This window comes from Pinus tabuliformis, chromosome 7 (assembly GCF_031772625.1).
Source record: "Pinus tabuliformis cultivar Carrire ecotype Pingquan chromosome 7, CPIR1, whole genome shotgun sequence".
NCBI classification, from domain to species: Eukaryota; Viridiplantae; Streptophyta; class Pinopsida; order Pinales; family Pinaceae; genus Pinus; species Pinus tabuliformis.
Genome location: NC_142293.1, coordinates 1,265,686,518 through 1,265,705,633, shown reverse-complemented (window position 1 = coordinate 1,265,705,633; position 19,116 = coordinate 1,265,686,518). Strand labels below are relative to the sequence as shown.

The window sequence follows — 19,116 nt, the reverse complement described above, 5'->3', positions numbered from 1 at the left end:
TCCAAGGGTATGACTATAGTTGACATCATCTTAAGTTTTTTGAAGCTGTCTGAAGTCTCAACTGATTTCTAAAATTGTTGGGTTGAATTGTTGATCATAGAAAAATAAGTATTGTGCATGAAATCAAATGTCTACCTGAAGCATGTCAATCCTACAGATATCAAGACAGAAAGATATGTGAGCAAGAAAAGTGTAGATATTTGCTATAATATGAACTTGTGTTTGCAGGTGATCGAGATAAGCATGTAGATATGGGATTATGATTTAACCATTGAAATTTGTGACACAAGAGATTTGGCTGGCTGATATAGATAAAGATAAGCAATGTTTGATGCCTGACATGATACTTGACAATGATTTAGAACTCTGACTTGATATTGAGATATGTTTTTGGACTATAGATCTCTCTGTGATAGCAAATATGGATTTGACCTAATGTCTAATGATTTGATTTGACGACTAATGATTTGCCTTGATGAGAATGATATATGAGCATAGTCACTTTCGATGACTTATATTGTGACAGAATGACTTGTATTATGATTATGAGAATGACTTGATTGATATTGCATGATAGATGACAACTTGTTGGCATAATAATAAATGAGGTCAAGACTTGATATGAGCCCTACCTGTCACCTAGACTAAAGAATTGATACTGTGATATTGATGACTTTGATGAGCTGACTTAGTTGATGGTACAATATTGATTTATGAAAATATGAGCAAGTTGGTTTGGTAAAGTATTATGTTTGCAAAGAGCATTACATGAAGCAAGCTTCTCGATCCAGATGTGTTTGCATTGACTGTTATCTGGTGAAGTCGGGATGATGTGTTCCAAGGTATGGCTTTGATTTTGGTTTTGGTTTTATACACTGATGATCTCCTCTTGACAGGTAATGATTCTCCGATGATCTAAGAGGGAAATGGCTTCTGAAGCTTGAGATGATGAATGAATCAATTTCTGAAATTGGAAAAAGATAATCTATATTGCGAAACTATTGAAGAAGTATTGGAAAGAGGAAATGCAAATCCTTGGACACTCCGATTGAATTGGCAACCGACAGTTGATTGAAGCATTGATGTTTAGTTTTTGAACATCCGTCCATTTACATGAAGTGCATAGAACCTGAGTCCATAGAGTTGTCGCCGATCACCCTTCGAGATACCTGCCTGGGACGATCTATTTTTGTTCTGAGATATTATTCCTATGATATATGACTATATGGATGTGTTGATGAGATGAGCACATATGAGTGTTGCCTTAGTATGAGATCTGCCATGATATGAGAGGTTCGTAGCATGACCAAGGTTGAGAACGATGTTGCTAGCATGACTAGCTATGAGGCAGAATGAAGAAGCATTTCAAGAGATGTTTGAGAAAGTTTTTTTTGGATACATTGCAATGATAAAGAATGGGATCCTATTGGAAGAGAATCCCATATACATATAGCTGAAATGCGTTTAGTGAACCAGTGCAGATATTCAAGAAAGGCTTAGGCTTGTGATTGGCACCTCCTTGAGAGGGAGGATGATTATGGTATCCTTTTGTGATTTATATGATTATTTATGTTTTGACATAATATTTGATTTGATGTTCTGTATGAACAAGAAACAATTGTTATTGAGACATGATGAATACCAGACATATGTTGCTATAGAGAGCATCGTTGATTGAGGACACTGAGCCATAATCTTCCTCCCTTGTCTGAGCTCCTAGAGTGTGGAATTGAGATAGGGGGCTCCTGGCATTGAGGGAACTCTAGACAATAGGGTATCACCCCTATATGTTACCGATAGGGTTGGAGTAGTAGCTCACCCTATCTTGGCCTTTGCAGAGTATACCCCAGTTGGCATCATACCCACAAGTTGGGCTTGTTGGGATTAAACCTCTCCGTCTGGCCAACGGGTGAGGAGGCTTGGGGGCGTGAGATCCTTACCTCTTGTAAGTCGGGTATCTTGCTCAAGCTAGGATTACGATGCAGGTGTTCTACCACATGACTGTTAAGGGTCATTGCTAGGAAGATTAGTAGGTGATAGGATGGGTTGAGTAGTAGCTCCCCTATATTACCTATTGCTTGATATGGGTTGAGTTGTAGCTCCCCCATGAGATTTCGGGTTGAGTAGTAGCTCCCCGATATGGTTCCAGGTTGATATGTGCTCCCTGATGATATGCTCTCCAATGATAATACATGATGACATATTTCCGAGTAGTAGCCCATTGACATATTTCTAGGTAGTAGCCTGATGACATATTTTCGAGTTGTAGCCCGTTGACTGATATTCCGGATAGTTTCCCGTCGAAAAACATTCTGAGTAGTAGACCGCTGACGAATATTCTGGGTAGTAGCCCGCTGTCAAATATTCTGGGTAGTAGCCCGCTGGCAGATATACTAGGTAATAGCCTGATGAATAGAGGGTGGTAGCTTAAGTTCCCTTCCCATTCTTCTTCTTCTAGATTCGAGAATATTCAGCATATGAGCAAGGACGATCAAGAGATAAGCAAGGGATGGATTGACATGTACATTAATGATTTGTTATGATGATCATGGCATGACGACTACATGATAGAGATAGTCTGTGACGATATGTGATGACACTTAAGATACCAGGATCGCATATTGTTCGATGGACAGATATTGGCAGCTGGAATTCTCCCTAGTTGAGAGGGAGTGTTAAAATTATGCAACTCCAATCAAATTCCCCTTTGGATAGCTCACATGATGGAGATAATGATTGCATTAAATTCCTCGTTTCGAGAGGACCAAAATCAACCTAAAGATCATCTTATTTGGACAAGCAGAAGTTGGTTTTTGAATTTATTTATCCACTCATGTATATTGGATTAGGTTGGCCCTAGGCACATGTACAATTGGATAAGTCGGCCTCAACATCAAGTGAACCCTCATGGACACCTATATTAGAAGAGACCTCAATCTCATTTGGTCACAATAATCAAGCACTTTCTTCTCTCTTCTATTGTTTGGTTCGCATGGGTCTAATGGAGGAAAGCTCGTGCAAAGGGTTCGAAACTACAGGGAAGAAGCTTGCATGTGTCTAGGGTTTATGAGTCTCAGACGCATGCTCGTAACTAAGGATTTTCGTCCCTAGAAGATCTCACAGTATGGCTGATGGAGCGTCTAGAAACTCTCGGACTATAATATTCCTATGTTGCAGGAAACGTGGCATAGAGGTACGTTTCTGTACGGAAACGGGTACGAAACGCGGAAACGCGTTTGGTACGGCCGTGAAACGCGTTTCCGGCCGTACTGCCACGTTTCTCGAAACGGAAACGTGGCCAGTACGGCCGGAAACGCGTTTCAAGGCCGTACGACCCACATTTCGTCATTAACTTGTGTTTTTTTATTTTTTATTTTTAATTTGTTTTTTAATTTACTTTTAGGGTATATTAGTGACTTCTAGATGTGTGTCTAAAGTTATAAAAGTGAATTTTTGCCCTAGTGTTGATATGCAGTTCATGGTAATGTTAAATTCTTAAAGTAAAAGTGATATTCTCAGGATGTTTGAGAGTGGTTTCGCCCTCATTGGATTTCATATGGAGAAAGTAGAATTTTAGATCTCACTCAAAATCCAGCAGACTTATTTGTTTTTCAGGATTTCAAGATTTGGGGGATTGCAATGTTTCCATTGGATTTTATCGTGTACTAAGGTATGGGACTTGTATTTAATCAAGAGAATCAAGCCCTCTATGCAGGCAAAACTCCCAATAATCAAGATCATGTAGGGTACTAGGGTATGAAACGTGTATTTAATCAAGAGCACTAAGGTCGTTCGACTATGTAGGAGGAGACTCCCAATACAACAGTGGTCCTTCTAAAGAATGGGATGTGGATGCAGAAAATCCTGATTTGGATCTCTCTCTTGCAGCCTTATAGACTTTATTGTACTTGCAGCCTCATATATTAATATAAATAAAGGCTGATTTTGAGATTTGGATATATAATAAACGTTGCTTTTGCATATTCCGATATTTTTATTTTCATTATGTGATCATTCATGAGTAAATGTGATGTAAATTAAATCTTAATGTTTAAGTGTAATAAATTATAATGTATCATTTATGCTTTATGATTGCACATATATATATATTTAAATATTTTCAATATATATATATATATATATATATATATATATATATATATATATATATATATATATATATATATATATATATATATATATATATCACGTTTCCCCGTTTCCAAAATTTGGGGAGGTCGCTCGCTTCCCGTTTCGGAAACTCGTACCTGTTTCCCCGTTTCGTGCAACTTAGTAATATTCCTAATGGAAATATACAATGATAAACAAAGCAAACAAAACCAAAAGCACACAGAAAAATACTCAAGCATCAGAACACCATTTTAAAGCCAAAAATTGTGTCGCTGAGCCATTTTATTATAACATGACGAGGGTATAATGAGGAGCTCGAAAGAGTGCACCTGGGCTTGCTCAAGGCAAGCTATCTAAGCCCAAATGAATAATAAGAAGTCCCCCTCAAATATGTTGTTTCTCTATCTCTTGGCTCTGCGCTAAACTGCCCAGAAATACGTTGTTGGGTGTGAATATCTGCTGCTAAGGCCTCCTTCAGTGCTCAGAAAATTCTAGGAAATAAACCCCAACCTCTACACCAAAAACACACAAAAACCCACAAGTAATTGGCCAAATGTTGACCTCGGAATTTTGGCCCAAATTTCCCCTAGCTCCTCTAGTTGCTACCTGGATTGGGATCCCTGTTTGACCCCTCAAATCTGCCTAGAAAATTCTGCCAAATTATTTTTGTGGTCCTTGTCAAAAACCTAGAAAAGGTTTTTCCTAGTTTTGATGCTCCAAAATTGACCCCAAATGCTTGGCCCGCCTCCACAAGCAAAAGATGTAGCCTATAGCAGATGATGCGTTTGTTGCTCCAAAAAAATTCTGGAAAAGCCCCCACAACACTTCCCTGGACTCCACCTCAAGTTTTAGGCCCAAACTCCCTTCACTCCTCAACTCCCAAGTGTGTCTCCTCCAAGCAATGTATAGTCCCTGCACTGTTGCTAGTGTCTCCTCCACACAAACTCACACTCCCACTGCTGGAACAATTGGCAAAGGATGAAACTACCAACTTGGTTTGACACTCGAAGTCCATCAAAGCAAGGGGTGAGATCTCAGCTCGGAGACACTCGTGTCCTAAACAACACTTGTTGACTTGGCTTCCGCTCAAGCGTGCTATGTCAAAGACAAGTTTCTGAATAGAAGAATGAATGACCAAAATGAGTGCTTCTTGCTTTATTTATAATTTGTGGCTCATTCTCTCCTTGTGGTCCCCACTCTCTCTCTCCTAATTCGCACTCCCTTCTGTTTCCTCTCTCTTCTGAGAGTGTGAGTTCCCTCCTTGGGTCGAATTTCTCTTTCTTGTGATCCCCACTTTACACTAGAGCAGTAATATTCTATTTCCTCCTAAGTCCCGATGCTAGAATTACGTCCTCTCCCCAAACTCATCTCTAATGCTGGAAATCAAAATTGGGGATATTACAGTCCTCCACGCCAAAAATTGCTTGTCCTCGAGCAATGCTTGAACCAACGCCTCCTCTGTCTATTGATCACCCCTATCACCATCAGTAATAACAGGGTCCAAAACATGCCACTAAGTCGTCCCAGGTCTCTACACTGTCGTGACATGAAAGAATCCCTCAATACCAGGATCCCAATCCATCTTGTCCCACCTAAAGCTCCTCTTGCTCCACTCACTATCCTGCCCGGTATAAGTACCCTGTATACCATCAATGAGTACGAAATCATGATAATGCAACACCATGCCCAACTCCTCGTGAAGCTGTCATACCACACAGGCCATTCCATGCACTCCAAGAATATACTCTCAAAGATACCATCCAATCCCTGCAGAGATAGCGTCTCGCTCACATGAGCTTCTCCTAATATCATCCTATTGGCCCACCTTCCATGCTAACGAAGTCCCCAATGCCATCAGTGACTTGCTAATGCTCAATGGAAGATTTGCATGATCTCCCCCTATAGTACCCAGCTCATCCCTAAAGGTTATTGAGTTGTGAAGAGCGGTGATGATCAGGTCCTCTGCTAATCTCAGAGTGGTGCCACCATGCTGAAGCTGCGCTACTCTGATTATGACATACTCCCCACCATGTGCAGACTATATCCTCCTCTCATGAGGCCTAGTGGCAAAAGATCTGTGAAATCCAAGCTCATCCTGCCCGGGCATCCCCATGATGGCAATATCTACCCCTCCACTGCCAATCTCAACCCTGAGCCATAACAAGATAAGTCTGTCTCACCATGCCTTGGAGGTCACAGTGATCCCCCATGTGTCAAACCTAAAGTGAACTGGATCACCCTCTGCCATGACCCTGCTCATCACAAAGGGAAGTGATCCACTTGCCAACCGGGTCCCTGGATCCCCCAAATATACGAGGAGCTCATAACTCCCTCTCCTCACAGGATGTTGTTGTGTAGCGTTGTTATTTGCTAGAACCCATCTGGCACTCATCTTTGACCCTTGTATGTATCCCTTAAGTGGACCCCAAGTATCAAGAGTATGTCCCACGCATGCGAACCTGCCCTGCTCCTGCTAGACCACGCAGAGAAATCTGCTATCCCAACTCCTGACGATACACATGGACACTGTTCGGAGTTTGGGTACCCTCCTGAAGATGAAGTCTACCATCCACCGTCCCTCAAGTATGAGCTCAGGGGTGGAACATATGCTACCTCAGCTATCAACCATGCCATCCCTAACCCTGTATCCGACAACTCGTGCACCTACCAAGGGTCTCAACTGGAGAGTCTCCTCCCGGCTCATGACACGCAACGTCTCATCCAACTGTCCACGGTGAGCCTCCCATGTCCTGTTGCCTGAATGGAGAGTGTCAAGGGGAAATAACCAAACGCTTTGTGTCTGTAAGAAACACTCGAGGATGATGGGCGGGTATGTCCCAAAGGGTATGATCAAAAATTTGTTGGAATACTCAAGAGTGATCTTATGGATGACACTCTCCGCCTCGGATCTGCTGATAACTCCCTCGAAGCCCTGTCTCCACTAAACTGGTGTCCCCAAATGCTTAGCAATGTCCTCATCGATCCTAGGTGAGTTGCATCCAATGGTACACCCAATGCCTGTTGATTTTGGGTAGCATCGGATGTGCTCTAGCCTTGAAAATTGGTGGAGAGACTAAGCACATGAGATCTCCAAGACCCAGAAATCGTTTGGAGAAATTCCACCTAGATGAGGAGTATTAAAATAATTAATATTTTTAATGGGTCCCTAAGTCGAAATTTAGGAAAATAAAAATATTAATGTGTATTAATAAACTATGGGTGCAAAAGTTCTAAGTGACGAGGATCAAGCCAGTAATAATCTTAGTCGTTGATTAGGGACTTAATCTCTACTGTTGAAGATTCAATAGGAAAGGTATAAGAGAAGGCTTGAGTGTCAGTTGGAGATACACCAAGAGAGATCAGTTAGTTCGATTTTCTGGGGCGAAGTTTGCTGAGGAAATCGGGCAAGTGATCAGTTGCAGTGAGGGGCAGTTTGGTAGGAGGCTGAAGAATACATAGTAGAGAGGCAGCACAGTGCTGGGAGAGATAATGCAGGCCCTAAAAGGGCTGATGCAGAGGCCAAAGATGCTGACGCAGAGGACACAGAAGGCTGACACAGGCAGTGCGGAAGCCGAAGAGGTTAACGCTGGGCCTCAGAGGCAACATTGGGGAGATTCAATGGGGCAGACTGGGAGCAGACCAAAAGAACCACATTTCTGAGCTAGTAGAGGGTGACATAGCTCCTAGAGGAGTGACGCAAGTCCAACATAGTGCTTGGAGCAGCCATCCCTGACCAACACAAGGAACTGTCAGAGTCACTACGAGGTTTGATCATCTGTTTGCTGATTTTCTAGAATATATGTCTCCGAATAGAGGTACTACTGCCAAGGATATTCTCTGTTGGGTGAGCCATTTCTGGCACCCTAGTTGTATTCACGAATTTGCTTAACAATACAAACCATCTATATGTTGCATCAGTTTTCCCGAATTGGGTTTTTCCGGGGACGTTTGTCCAAAAATAATGGTGTCCCTTGTGTTATTGTCTCTGTTTATTTCAGTACATATCTGTATATCTGTGAAGGCTGCAATAGTTTTTACTTCGATGTTTATGCAATTAAATAATTTGTTAACGTAAAGAACAAGTAGGAGATTGTAAACCAGTAATTGCAGTAGGGGTGTCTGATGTGTTAGATTCAAGAATTTTCACATGGTATCAAAGCGATTGAAAATCATAGATGATTGAAGACACCAACCGAGAAATCTGAGAATTTGCAGCAGAGAAGCAATTGTCCCGAGAGACAGTGTTGTTCCAGAGCTGAAGAGGTAAGAGGAGGAGTGACCGAGTACAAAGTGTGTGACACAGAGGCTCACACAATGCCTACATCAGCATTCAGAGCTAGGAGAAGGGCCAGCACAGAGGCAGAGGAGGGTAGATCAGGCTCACGCAGAGCCACGTCATCTTTCTGAGCTGAGAAGGATTGACGCAGTTGGCCGGGAGGAGCAGATTCATCCCACAGAGAGATTGCGCGGAGCCTGGAGGGATCAGATTCTTCGAGTTGCCAGGGCTAAGGGAGATGTGCAAATTTTTTATTTGAGGAGCTGGTGAGACATTGTTTCTGTTAGTACAGAACCGTGTCTAAGGAGACTGAACCAAGGTAGAGGGAAGCACTACCTCAACAGATTTCTAGCCAAGAAATCTAGATTCAGGTTGCAGCGGCAAAGGAGGATTGGAGAGGAGTGATTCAACAGTTGGCTGGAGGATTTCCGAGAAGGAAATTAGGACTCAGAGGGAGTCTAGAGAAAAGGAGCAGAGATGGCAACGAATGGGTTGAAGGATCAGGACAAATTGGATGGAGCATCCAATTTTGTCATCTGGAAGGCCAGGATCCTGGAAATCCTAGATAAACATCGCATCAAGGACTATGCCTTGAAAAAAGTAGTTGTCCCAGTTGACCTTGATGCAAATAAGAAGTATGACGAGGCCCAGGCGAAGGCGAAATGCATGATCCTAGATAGAGTCAAGGATCATGTAATACCACATATTGTTGAGAAGACAACAACAAGGGAGATGTGGGACACCTTGGCCACCTTATACCAGGGCTCTTCTGTGCAACAGAAGATGTTATTGGAGAATCCGCTGAGGTCATACCAGATGCAGAAAGGGGAGGAGATAGATTCCTTCCTTCTCAGCTTGCAAGGAATTCGCAACCAGCTTACTTCCGTGGGGTCTACACTAGATCTAGAGTTCATGGTCAAAATTGCCCTGAATGCAGTCTCCAAGGAGTGGGAGACATTTGTCCAAAGCATTTTGGGCAGAGCGACTCTCCCTACTTGGGAGGAGATGTGGGCAGCTCTTCGACAGGAAGAGCTCAGGAGATTGACCAAGGCGGGGAGTAGCGGTAAAAGAGTTTGAATCAAGGAGGAGGAGGAGGATGCAACTCTCGCATTAGCAAGACAGCATGGAGTACAGAAGAGGAAGAAGAAATACATCTCCAAGGTCAAGTGCTTCAACTGTGGGGAGCTGGGACATTATGCCTCTCAGTGCCCAGGAAGAAAGGTAAGGGAGAAGCTTTCGACTCAAAGGTTGCCTCAGGTTGCCCCAGGTCAAGAGGACTACAGAAAGGGGCAGGATCCTTGAGGCGCCCAAACTCTTGGATCACATACGGCTACGGGAGCCCTTAAAGACAGTAGCATGATAACAGGTGTCGGGTGGGGCAAGGTGTGATGGAGCAACGAGGCTTCCAGACTAACCAGGATGTCAGTGTTTGGGTGAAGTTAGTTACTTACTTCTCGGTAACTGAGTTGCAGAGCAGCGGTTAACAGTGGCAGTGCTATGGTCAGCATGATGTAGCATGTTGAGAGGGAGCTGCAATATAGATGTAGCAGTGGTAGTGGCAGTGTCATGGGCAGCAATGTAGCAGATGTGGGGCAGCAGCAGTTTGCACTGATGCTTGGGCAACAGGCCAAGCATCAGCATAGAGGACCGATGCGGAGGATCAGTGTGATGCTTCTATGGTGAAGCATTGTTAGAACACATTCCTCGCTAAGACGGAGTGTTGATTTTGGTTAGCATCAGATGTGCTCTAGCCTTGAAAATTGGTGGAGAGGCTAAGGCACATGAGATCTCCAAGACCTAAAAATCGTTTGGAGAAATTCCACCCGGATGAGGAGTTACTAAAATAATTAATATTTTTAATAGGTCCCCAAGTCTAAACTTAGGAAAATAAAAATATTAATGTGTATTAATAAAATATGGGTGAGAAAGTTCTAAGTGACAAGGATCAAGCCAATTCTAATCTTAGCTGTTGATTAGGGACTTAATCTTGGCCGTTGAAGATTCAACATGAAAAGTAAAAGAGGAGGCTTGAGGGTCAGTTGGAGACACACCAAGAGAGATCAGGCAGTTCATTTTTTTGGGGCGAGGTTTGCTAAGGAAATGGAGCAAGTGATCAGTTGCAGTGAGGGGCAGTTCGGCACGAGGTTGAAGAATACATAGCAGAGAGGCAACGCAATGCCGGGAGAAACAGCGTAGACCCTAGAAGGACTGACGCAGAGGCCAAAGACGCTAACACAAAGAGGACGCAGAAGGCTTACGCAGGCAGCGCAAAAGCCGGAGAGGCTGACGCTGGGCCTCAGAGGTAGCATTGGGGAGATTTTGTGGGGCAGACTAGGAGCAGATCAACAGAACTGCATTTCTGAGCTAGGAGAGGGTGACGTAGGTCCAGCGCAATGCTTGGAGCAACCATCGTTGACCAACAAAAGGAACTGTTGGAGTCACTGTGGGGTTTGATCATCCGTTTGCCGATTTGCCGGAATATCTGTCTCTGGATAGAGGTACTACTGCCAAGGATATTCTCTGTTGGGTGAGCCATTTCTGGCACCCTAGTTGTATTCATGAATCTGCTTAATAATACAAACCCTCTATATGTTGCACCAGTTTTCCCGAATTGGGTTTTTCCGAGGACGTTTATCCAAAAATAACAGTGTCCCTTATGTTATTGTCTTTATTTATTTCAGTACATGATTTGTATATCTGTGAAGGTTGCAATAGTGTTTACTTCGATGTTTATGCAATTCAATAACTTGTTAATGTAAAGAACAAGTAGGAGATTGTAAGCCAGTAATTGCAGTAGGTCCACAAGTCTCCTTGGGGGCAACGCTCCAAGAGTCCGTTGCGCTGCATCATGTGTCACCGCATACCGCCAAGTATCGTTGTACTCTTCATCATGCCATTGTAAGCCACAACCTGTCCTTGTACACAACTGGATACCCCTGGCTAAGGCTATACCATCTTATACTGCCCCACGTCTTGTCTGCGTCAAGGCACCAGTCACTCCCCCCGTGTACTCAATGTGATGTAAGGCACTCCTACTCCACAATGCAATTCAACACACAACGGTACACCACCAAGCATCTCCATGTCCACCTGTAGTCCACTGCTCAATATTAGACGCTCCCACGCATCCCTGGATGTGATGGCCTAGAGCTGTGTCTCTACGTGTCGGCCCACACCTGATCGGTATCATCACCTCCAACATCGCATCACTATACCCATCGATAAATGGATCTTCACTCCAAATCCCTCCTGAGGGATCCGAGAAAGGAGTCTCTATGTGTCAGTTGTGATGCTACCACTACGTTGCTCTTCTACATCCTTTATGCCCCACACAAAGAGTCCCCAGCTCCATACAAGTGACCGTCTGATGGCCTGCCAATGCCACCTTCGCTAACAAACTCCTGCCAGAGTATGTTGATCACCCCATGATACCGTGTACAGACGTCATACCAAGACAACCAAAGGAGTCTGTCCATAAACTGGTGGGCCATTGGTGCTAACCGAGACTCCCCTAGCAAATGTGCACGCTCACCTGCTAGGTCAACTATACCATCTAGATTGTAGCCAATCGACATACCTGGGAAATGATAGGTAGTCCCACCCGGAACCCAATGCCAGTCTGCACTGTCGGTATCCCCAGTGCCTGGAAGCTCCTGCTGAGCTACACTCAGGTCCACCACCATCTCCATAGCCCACTCCACAAGGTACCAAATCAGAATCTATCGCCATCCAACCCAAAGAGAGGGATCAAATGCACGAACTCCTACACATAGAACAACCCCAACATGCTGATGTTGCACCCTATGCAACTCTGATTGCCTCATCCCCCTACCCAGGACAACACATGAGATTTGACTAATTAGCTCTGTCTCTCCCTCTCCAATGGGCAAAGGTGACCCAACAGTGCTACTAATCTGGCCATCCCCTATGGTATGCCTAGACAACTCCGCCTCTCTCAATCCAACGTGTAGGGATGGGCTGATAACGCTGTAGATCCTGTCAGTGCGCCTCTGAAGTGAACTATGCTGAAATCCCAACGTGTGGTCTCTATGTTGCCCCTCATCAATGCCTAGCCCAAAGGACAGCTACACATCCTCCTCCATCATGGGATCAACATGAGCCTCCAACTGCTCCTCCATAGACAACCCAACATGCAAGACATGCTCACCAGTCAATTGTAGGTGACTGCCGTCCAGCAACTTTGTCATAGATCTGGATGCCCCTGTACCTATTGGCTCCTCATCAACAATGGAGATGTCTCCTGGCACCTCATCAACTTATGGTGCGCAGCTATCACCTAAGAAATTGGTCACAACCCGGGATACCTCATCAATGGATACCTCAACAATGAATGGCATCTCATCAATGGGTGTATGCTCAACTGTCTATTTGCCAACCATGGCTCCTTGAACTACTCTCTCGTTTTCTTCCTTAATCCTCCTCATCATCCCCACAAAATTCCACTTAATCTCCATTGGTTTGTGCATGCCTCTTAATTCACAGGACTCTGAAAAAGAGAGGGATGCCTAAATGCCATGATCCAATGATTGGTATGCCCTCCAGTTTGCTCCCAATAACTCCACAATCATGTCTAGATTCCCAATTGTGGAATGAATCAACTTCTCCCCCACATGAATCATCAATTGTTGCATCCTAGTCAACTCGTTCAAGGTTACCGCCATGTTGTTTGATTCTAACCTTTCTTGGGATCCCATGATTTCTTTGTTCGTTTGTTTTTTTTTTTTTTTTTTTTTTTAATTCTAGTCTTGTCATAGAACGAAGGGCTTCCCATAGGCTGAGCCAAGATTATGGCTCTAATACCATTGTAATACTCCTAATGGAAATATACAATGATAGACAAAACAAACATAACCAAAAACACACAAAAAATACTCAAGCATCAAAACACCATTTTAAAACAAAAAACTGCGTCGCTAGGCCATTTTATTATAATATGAAGAGGGTACAATGCGGTGATGGAAAGAGTGCATATGGGCTTGCTCAAGGCAAGCTAGCTATCCCAAATGAATAATAAGAAGTCCCCCTCAAATATGTTGTTGCTCTATCTCCTCGCTCTGTGCTGAAGTGCCTAGAAATACGCTGCTAGGTGTGAAGATCTGCTGCTAGGGCCTCCTTTGGTGCTCAGAAAATTCCGAGAAATTAACCCCACCCTCTCTACCAATAACCAACAAAAACCCACGAAGGAATTGGCCAAATGATGACCTTGGAATTTAGGCCCAAATTTCCCTTAGCTCCTCTAGCTGCTGCCTGGATTGGAACCCCTATTTGACCCCTCAAATCTACCCAGAAAATTCTGCCAAATTATTTTTGTGGTCCTTGTCAAAAACCCAGAAAGGGTTTGTCCTAGCTTTGACGCTCCAAAATTGACCCCAAATGCTTGGCCCTCCTCCACAAGCAAAAGATATAGCTTGTAGTAGATGTTGTATTTGCTACTCTGCCAAAATTCAGGAAAAGTCCCCACAACACTTCCCTGAACTCCACCTCATGTTTTAGGCCCAAACTCCCTTCACTCCTCAACTCCCAAGTGTGTCTCCTCCAAGCACTGTGCAATCCCTGCACTACTGCTAGTGTCTCCTCCACACAAACTCACACTTCCACTGCTGGAATAATCAATAAAGGATGAAACTCCCTCCTTGGGCTGGCACTCGAAGTACACCGAAGCAAGGGTTGAGATCTCCGCTCGAAGACACTCGTGTGCTGAACATCACTTGCAGACTTGGCTTTCGCTCAAGTGTGTTATGTCAAAGACAAGTTTCTGAATAGAAGAATGAATGACCAAAATGAGTGCCTCTTGCTCTATTTATAATTCATGGCTCCTCTCCTTGTGGTCCCCACTCTCTCTCTCTCCCCTAATTCGCACTCCCTTCTCTTTCCAGAGTGCGAGTTCCATCCTTTGGTCGAATTTCTCTTTCTTGTGGTCCCCACTTTCCACTAGAGCTACAATATTCTATTTTCCTCCTAAGTCCCAGGGCTAGAATTGCATTCTCTCTCCAAAATCATCTCTAATGTTGGAAATCAAAATTGGGAATATTACACGGACGCTCGCACACAGTGTCTAAGGGAGCGACCGAGAGGCTAAGGCTTCCGCAGTCCAATTTGGCCCCAGACGCTCGCATGTAGTTCACCTGGGAGCGTCCAGGTCAGTCCCAGACACTCACATAGAGTGTCTCAGGGAGCGTCTAGGACCAAAAGATGAATTATCAGTACTTCGAAGTTTCTGCTCAATGACAACAACATTCAGCAGTTGACTATAGTCAGTGATAGGGCATTACAGTCCTCAGGATCATGGTTTTCAAGTATAAGCATGTTCAGGGTCATGTCATGGATGTTATATTTATTTTGTTGCATAGATGAAGATATGAATCATTGTACTCTCTTTTGTTGAATCATTTGATGACAATCTAAGAAGAAGAAGAATTTCTAAGGGTTTTCCCCGTAGTGGGTTTTGCCCTGGTCTCCGACCAATCCTGGTGTCTCTATGTGTGCATGCTTTTATTCTATAGCTCCTTTACGTTCTGTTGCATTGACGATGATGATGATGATATTGTTCTTTCTACGTAGTTGCATATGCTCATGAATAATGGTGTAAATCTAAATAATGTTATAATGCTATGGGGCGAACTTAATGTGTTAATGAAGAAATACAATTATCAAAGCAAAGAACAATGTAGTTCTATGAAAAATTAACAAGGGTCACGAAGAACATGCCCTTTTAAATTATTTTTTTTAATCAAAACAAAGCATGAAGAACATGCTAGAAAGTAAAAAAAAAATTCTTCTTGTGTTTTACATAAAATACATATTGTCACAAGTAAAATGATAATTATGAAGACCGAACCTAGTTACAACTTCAACACCTTTTATGATGTAATGAAGCAACATGTGCTTAGGAACTGAGTGATGGGGATAAGGAGTGAGGTAGAGATCATGCTAGGTTTTTTCCCACATGCTAATTTGTATGTCCTAGCCTTTTTTTTATTTTGAAGTTCTTTATTTTGATTTTGTTTTTTCATGATATGATTTTTCTACTTCCTTTAGTTGCATCAACCTCTTAGCGCTCTAGGCCCTACCTAGGTATGAGGATGCATGGGTACCAAATCCCAAAGAACCAATCATCGGTTGAACCTGAAGAATGGATGCAAGATAAGCACTTGTAATGTATGATGGAAAGTGTTAAGTAAGACATAGTGATAGATGGAACTGCGCTATCTCAATCAAGGCTTTCCATGTAGTGCTCCTCCTATACCAATTCAGCCATTAGGGGAGGTCCCACTAGACTAGGATCAAAGATTAACCCCCCATCTAAGGTGAAAGAACAAGATCACGGTCAAAACCTCTCCTTCCCAGTCACCCCATAATCCATATCAAATGCCCAAATATAAACAAGCATAAGCCCCTGATTGCAAAATTATTAAAATACCTTTTGATTTGAAGCCCACCTTCGTCCATGTGTTCATGCCAGATGGGTGAGAAGCATGTTGTTGATGCAAGTGGCGAAGATATAATGGCATGTCATCAGCTAGTGGTGGCTGCATGGCTGGTTGGCTGGCTGTCACAGATAGGAGAAATGTTTTCTCCTATAGTGTTACCCATTTTGGTCAGTAACAGGTCCAGTTCTGACTGGTTCCCGGTTTGGGGGGTCTACCAGTTCAGTCAACAATTTGGTTCTGATAACATTGGGTGTAAGGCATGACCAAAACCTAATGGTCTGATCAGGGGTCAAGTGAAACAACTTAAGGCTTAGGTTATTCTGAACTAAATATCTCCCATACCAGCCTACAGTGCTTAAATGAAGATCTTAAATGTTTCCACCCCAATCCAGCTAGCATGCAAAACTAATACAAGTAATAAAAAATCAGAAAAGAAATTTGCAGGAATTCGATGACGGATTGAAAGTATAAAATATTGGAGTATATCCATGCCCTTAGAGCTATGGAAGGCACAATTTTCGGTGGGAAAACCATCATGACACGAGGCTGATTCTGTAACACTAAATATTGATTTGCAATTACTAATTAGCTGCAAGAAAGAAATCTTCTGGCAAATTGAACAAACGAGAATCACAGGTAATGTGATCTATCCAAATCAATTGCCTGAACTAAATTCTTCCCACCATTATTCACCATAATAGAGACAACGTTATAGAACATATACTGACATCCAAAAACTTTTAGATGATACAATACAGATGATATGAAGTTTCTAATATAAAATTTAACTAGTAAGAATGAAGTTTTCCAAAGGGTCTCTTGTTTTCTGTGGAAGAAGACAGCATCCCAATTTCCTTCTTAAGCAGGAGCATTCCCATGCATCGTTGACTGAACAAACTATGAATGCGACCACTATTCCTGCAGTGGAGGATTGTATTTTGGTCAATGTCCTCACCATAATGTGTAGCAAAGGATTCTGCTATGGTGGTCCCTAGAAGGATAATAACACCTAGTTGATTCACTAATTGGCTTAAGAGAACTGACATATGTTCATATTCCCTAATGACTAGATTGAGTCCCTACACCATACCACTACATGGCTTAATGATAAGCTATGAATCTACTACAGGGAGAATTAAATCAAAACGTGTACAATAAGATATGGAGATTCAAAACCTTTTGAAACGTCATCATTACTCCACTATATGGCTTAATGATAAACTATGACACTATTGCAGGAAAAATAAAATCAAAATCAAAAGGTGTACAATGAGATATGGAGATTCAAAACTTTTTGAAACCTCATCATTTCTCCAGAAAAATACTTTAATAACCACCTATATATTTCCCATGTAAGGAAGTTGGACATAATTTCCTAAACATAAACGTTTCCATTTCCTTTCAATAATAGCCATGGACTAGGAAAATACCAAACTAAACCATCCTCAAACAATCAAACAAGAGACTTTTACTTTCAATTACTTGGTATTCTTGTATCAAGAATAACCCTATATTATATCCTGGAAATACACTACTTTGTAAGAATATTCTTAAAAAATCAAGAAAAGATAACATTATTAACTTAGCACAATTGAATCATAAAGAATGCAAATAGTATGGTCAAATCTAATCAACACTACAGAAACAATATTGAAGAAACCTTGCACAATCAGCATTTCCCTCCAAATACGCAATAAGAGATTGTAAGCACTTCTTCTCCAAAGTAATATTTTGATGTTCCATTTGCATAGGAGATTGTGTGATATTCAAGAATTTACGGAGTACTCGATAGACTAAAATCTGCATCATTTAAAGACAATATATATGAGAACCTCAAACTTGTTCCCAAAGCACCAAAATCCTACCTTCTCTAATGCAATACAAATCTCAACATGGACACTGCCAAAATACTACCTGAGAGAAGCCACGCAAACTATGGTGATGTGAAGTCAAAAATGGAAGTAATGCAGGAAGCAATTCCTCCAGAAGCTGAAACTGGAGAGAAACTGGGGCAATATTCATCAATACATGGACTGCAATGAAGACATAGGAAGAAAGTGCCTGCAAGATCATGGGACATCCAGATTCCAAATTGAGAAGAATTTAAAAATATAGGAGCAAAGATATGTATGATTCAGGAGTATATGAATGTTAGTTCCAGAACTATGTATGAACCAAGGTATAAGTTTTTACCTGTGGCTTCATACCATAATCATACAATATTGGAGCCATTTGCTTCACTACCTGTCAGAGGCACCATGTACACAATGAAAAGTATACTCAACGAAATACAACATTTAATTCAATCTGACATCCTATCTACTTACAAATTAGTAGGTACAGAGTAATACTGCTTCACAATTACTTGAAAGTTTACATCAAAATTCAAGAATTGACATTAGATGGGGAGAAAGGGCTCAGGGGCGACAAGTTCTGCAGATACATGTCAGTTTCTACAGTTGGGGGAACATAAAGTACAATTCATGAAACTTAGTCTCTAGTTTGTACTGGACATAGCCAAAATGTATACTATATTTTCATTTGTATTCCTTTTCTACTTTTGGGTTTGTAGTTGACCCATCTTACTTTAAATGTATCATTGGTGATCTGGTCAAAGATGATCATTCACATAGATATGTATTTTATAATTGTAACCCTAGGAAACATGGTCAAAAAGGAATTTGTCTCCGCCAATATTGTACTTCCACAAGCACATACTACAATATAATTATATAAATTATACAATTGTGTACATTTTGTGAAATTTTTAACTACTGCAGCAACTGGAAATTATTCTTCTAACTGTAAATTAATTAACAGTTTATTTGCCATGGCAAACAACGAATAATTCACAACTGCGATTTTCACCAAAATAAATACCGCAGAAAATAAACTGGAAACTGAAAAAATATTGGCACACACACAAAAACATAACACTATTATTTTTGGACAAACGTCCCTGGAAAAGCCTAATGTGGGAAAACTGGTTGCACCAACCGAGGGTTTTTATAATTAAGTAGTACTGAGAAATTCTAAGTACAACTAGACGTCGAAATCTGGCAATCCTACAGAGAAAAATATTGGCAAAAAAATTATGAGGAATTTTCCTCACCCCACAAGCAATCCAAGCTCTTACTACCAGCTCCAAGTGAGCCGTCCAAACTAGCATGCGCAAACTCTGTGTCACCTTTGCGTAGCCTGCCAAAGTGCACTACCTGGAATAGTGGCTACTCAAGTTGTCCTATCTGCTGCTAACTG

General features: G+C 42.1%; 1 protein-coding gene across 1 annotated transcript in view; it reads right to left on the bottom strand.

Annotated features, from left to right (window-relative positions):
* LOC149252027 (tRNA/rRNA methyltransferase (SpoU) family protein) overlaps positions 1 to 19,116 on the bottom strand; it is a 425,400-nt gene that overhangs the window by 53,190 nt on the left and 353,094 nt on the right. Inside the window, 3 exon segments of the mRNA XM_089459645.1 lie at positions 17,519 to 17,658; positions 17,773 to 17,919; positions 18,052 to 18,102. Coding sequence (XP_089315771.1) covers positions 17,519 to 17,658; positions 17,773 to 17,919; positions 18,052 to 18,102 — 338 coding nt within the window.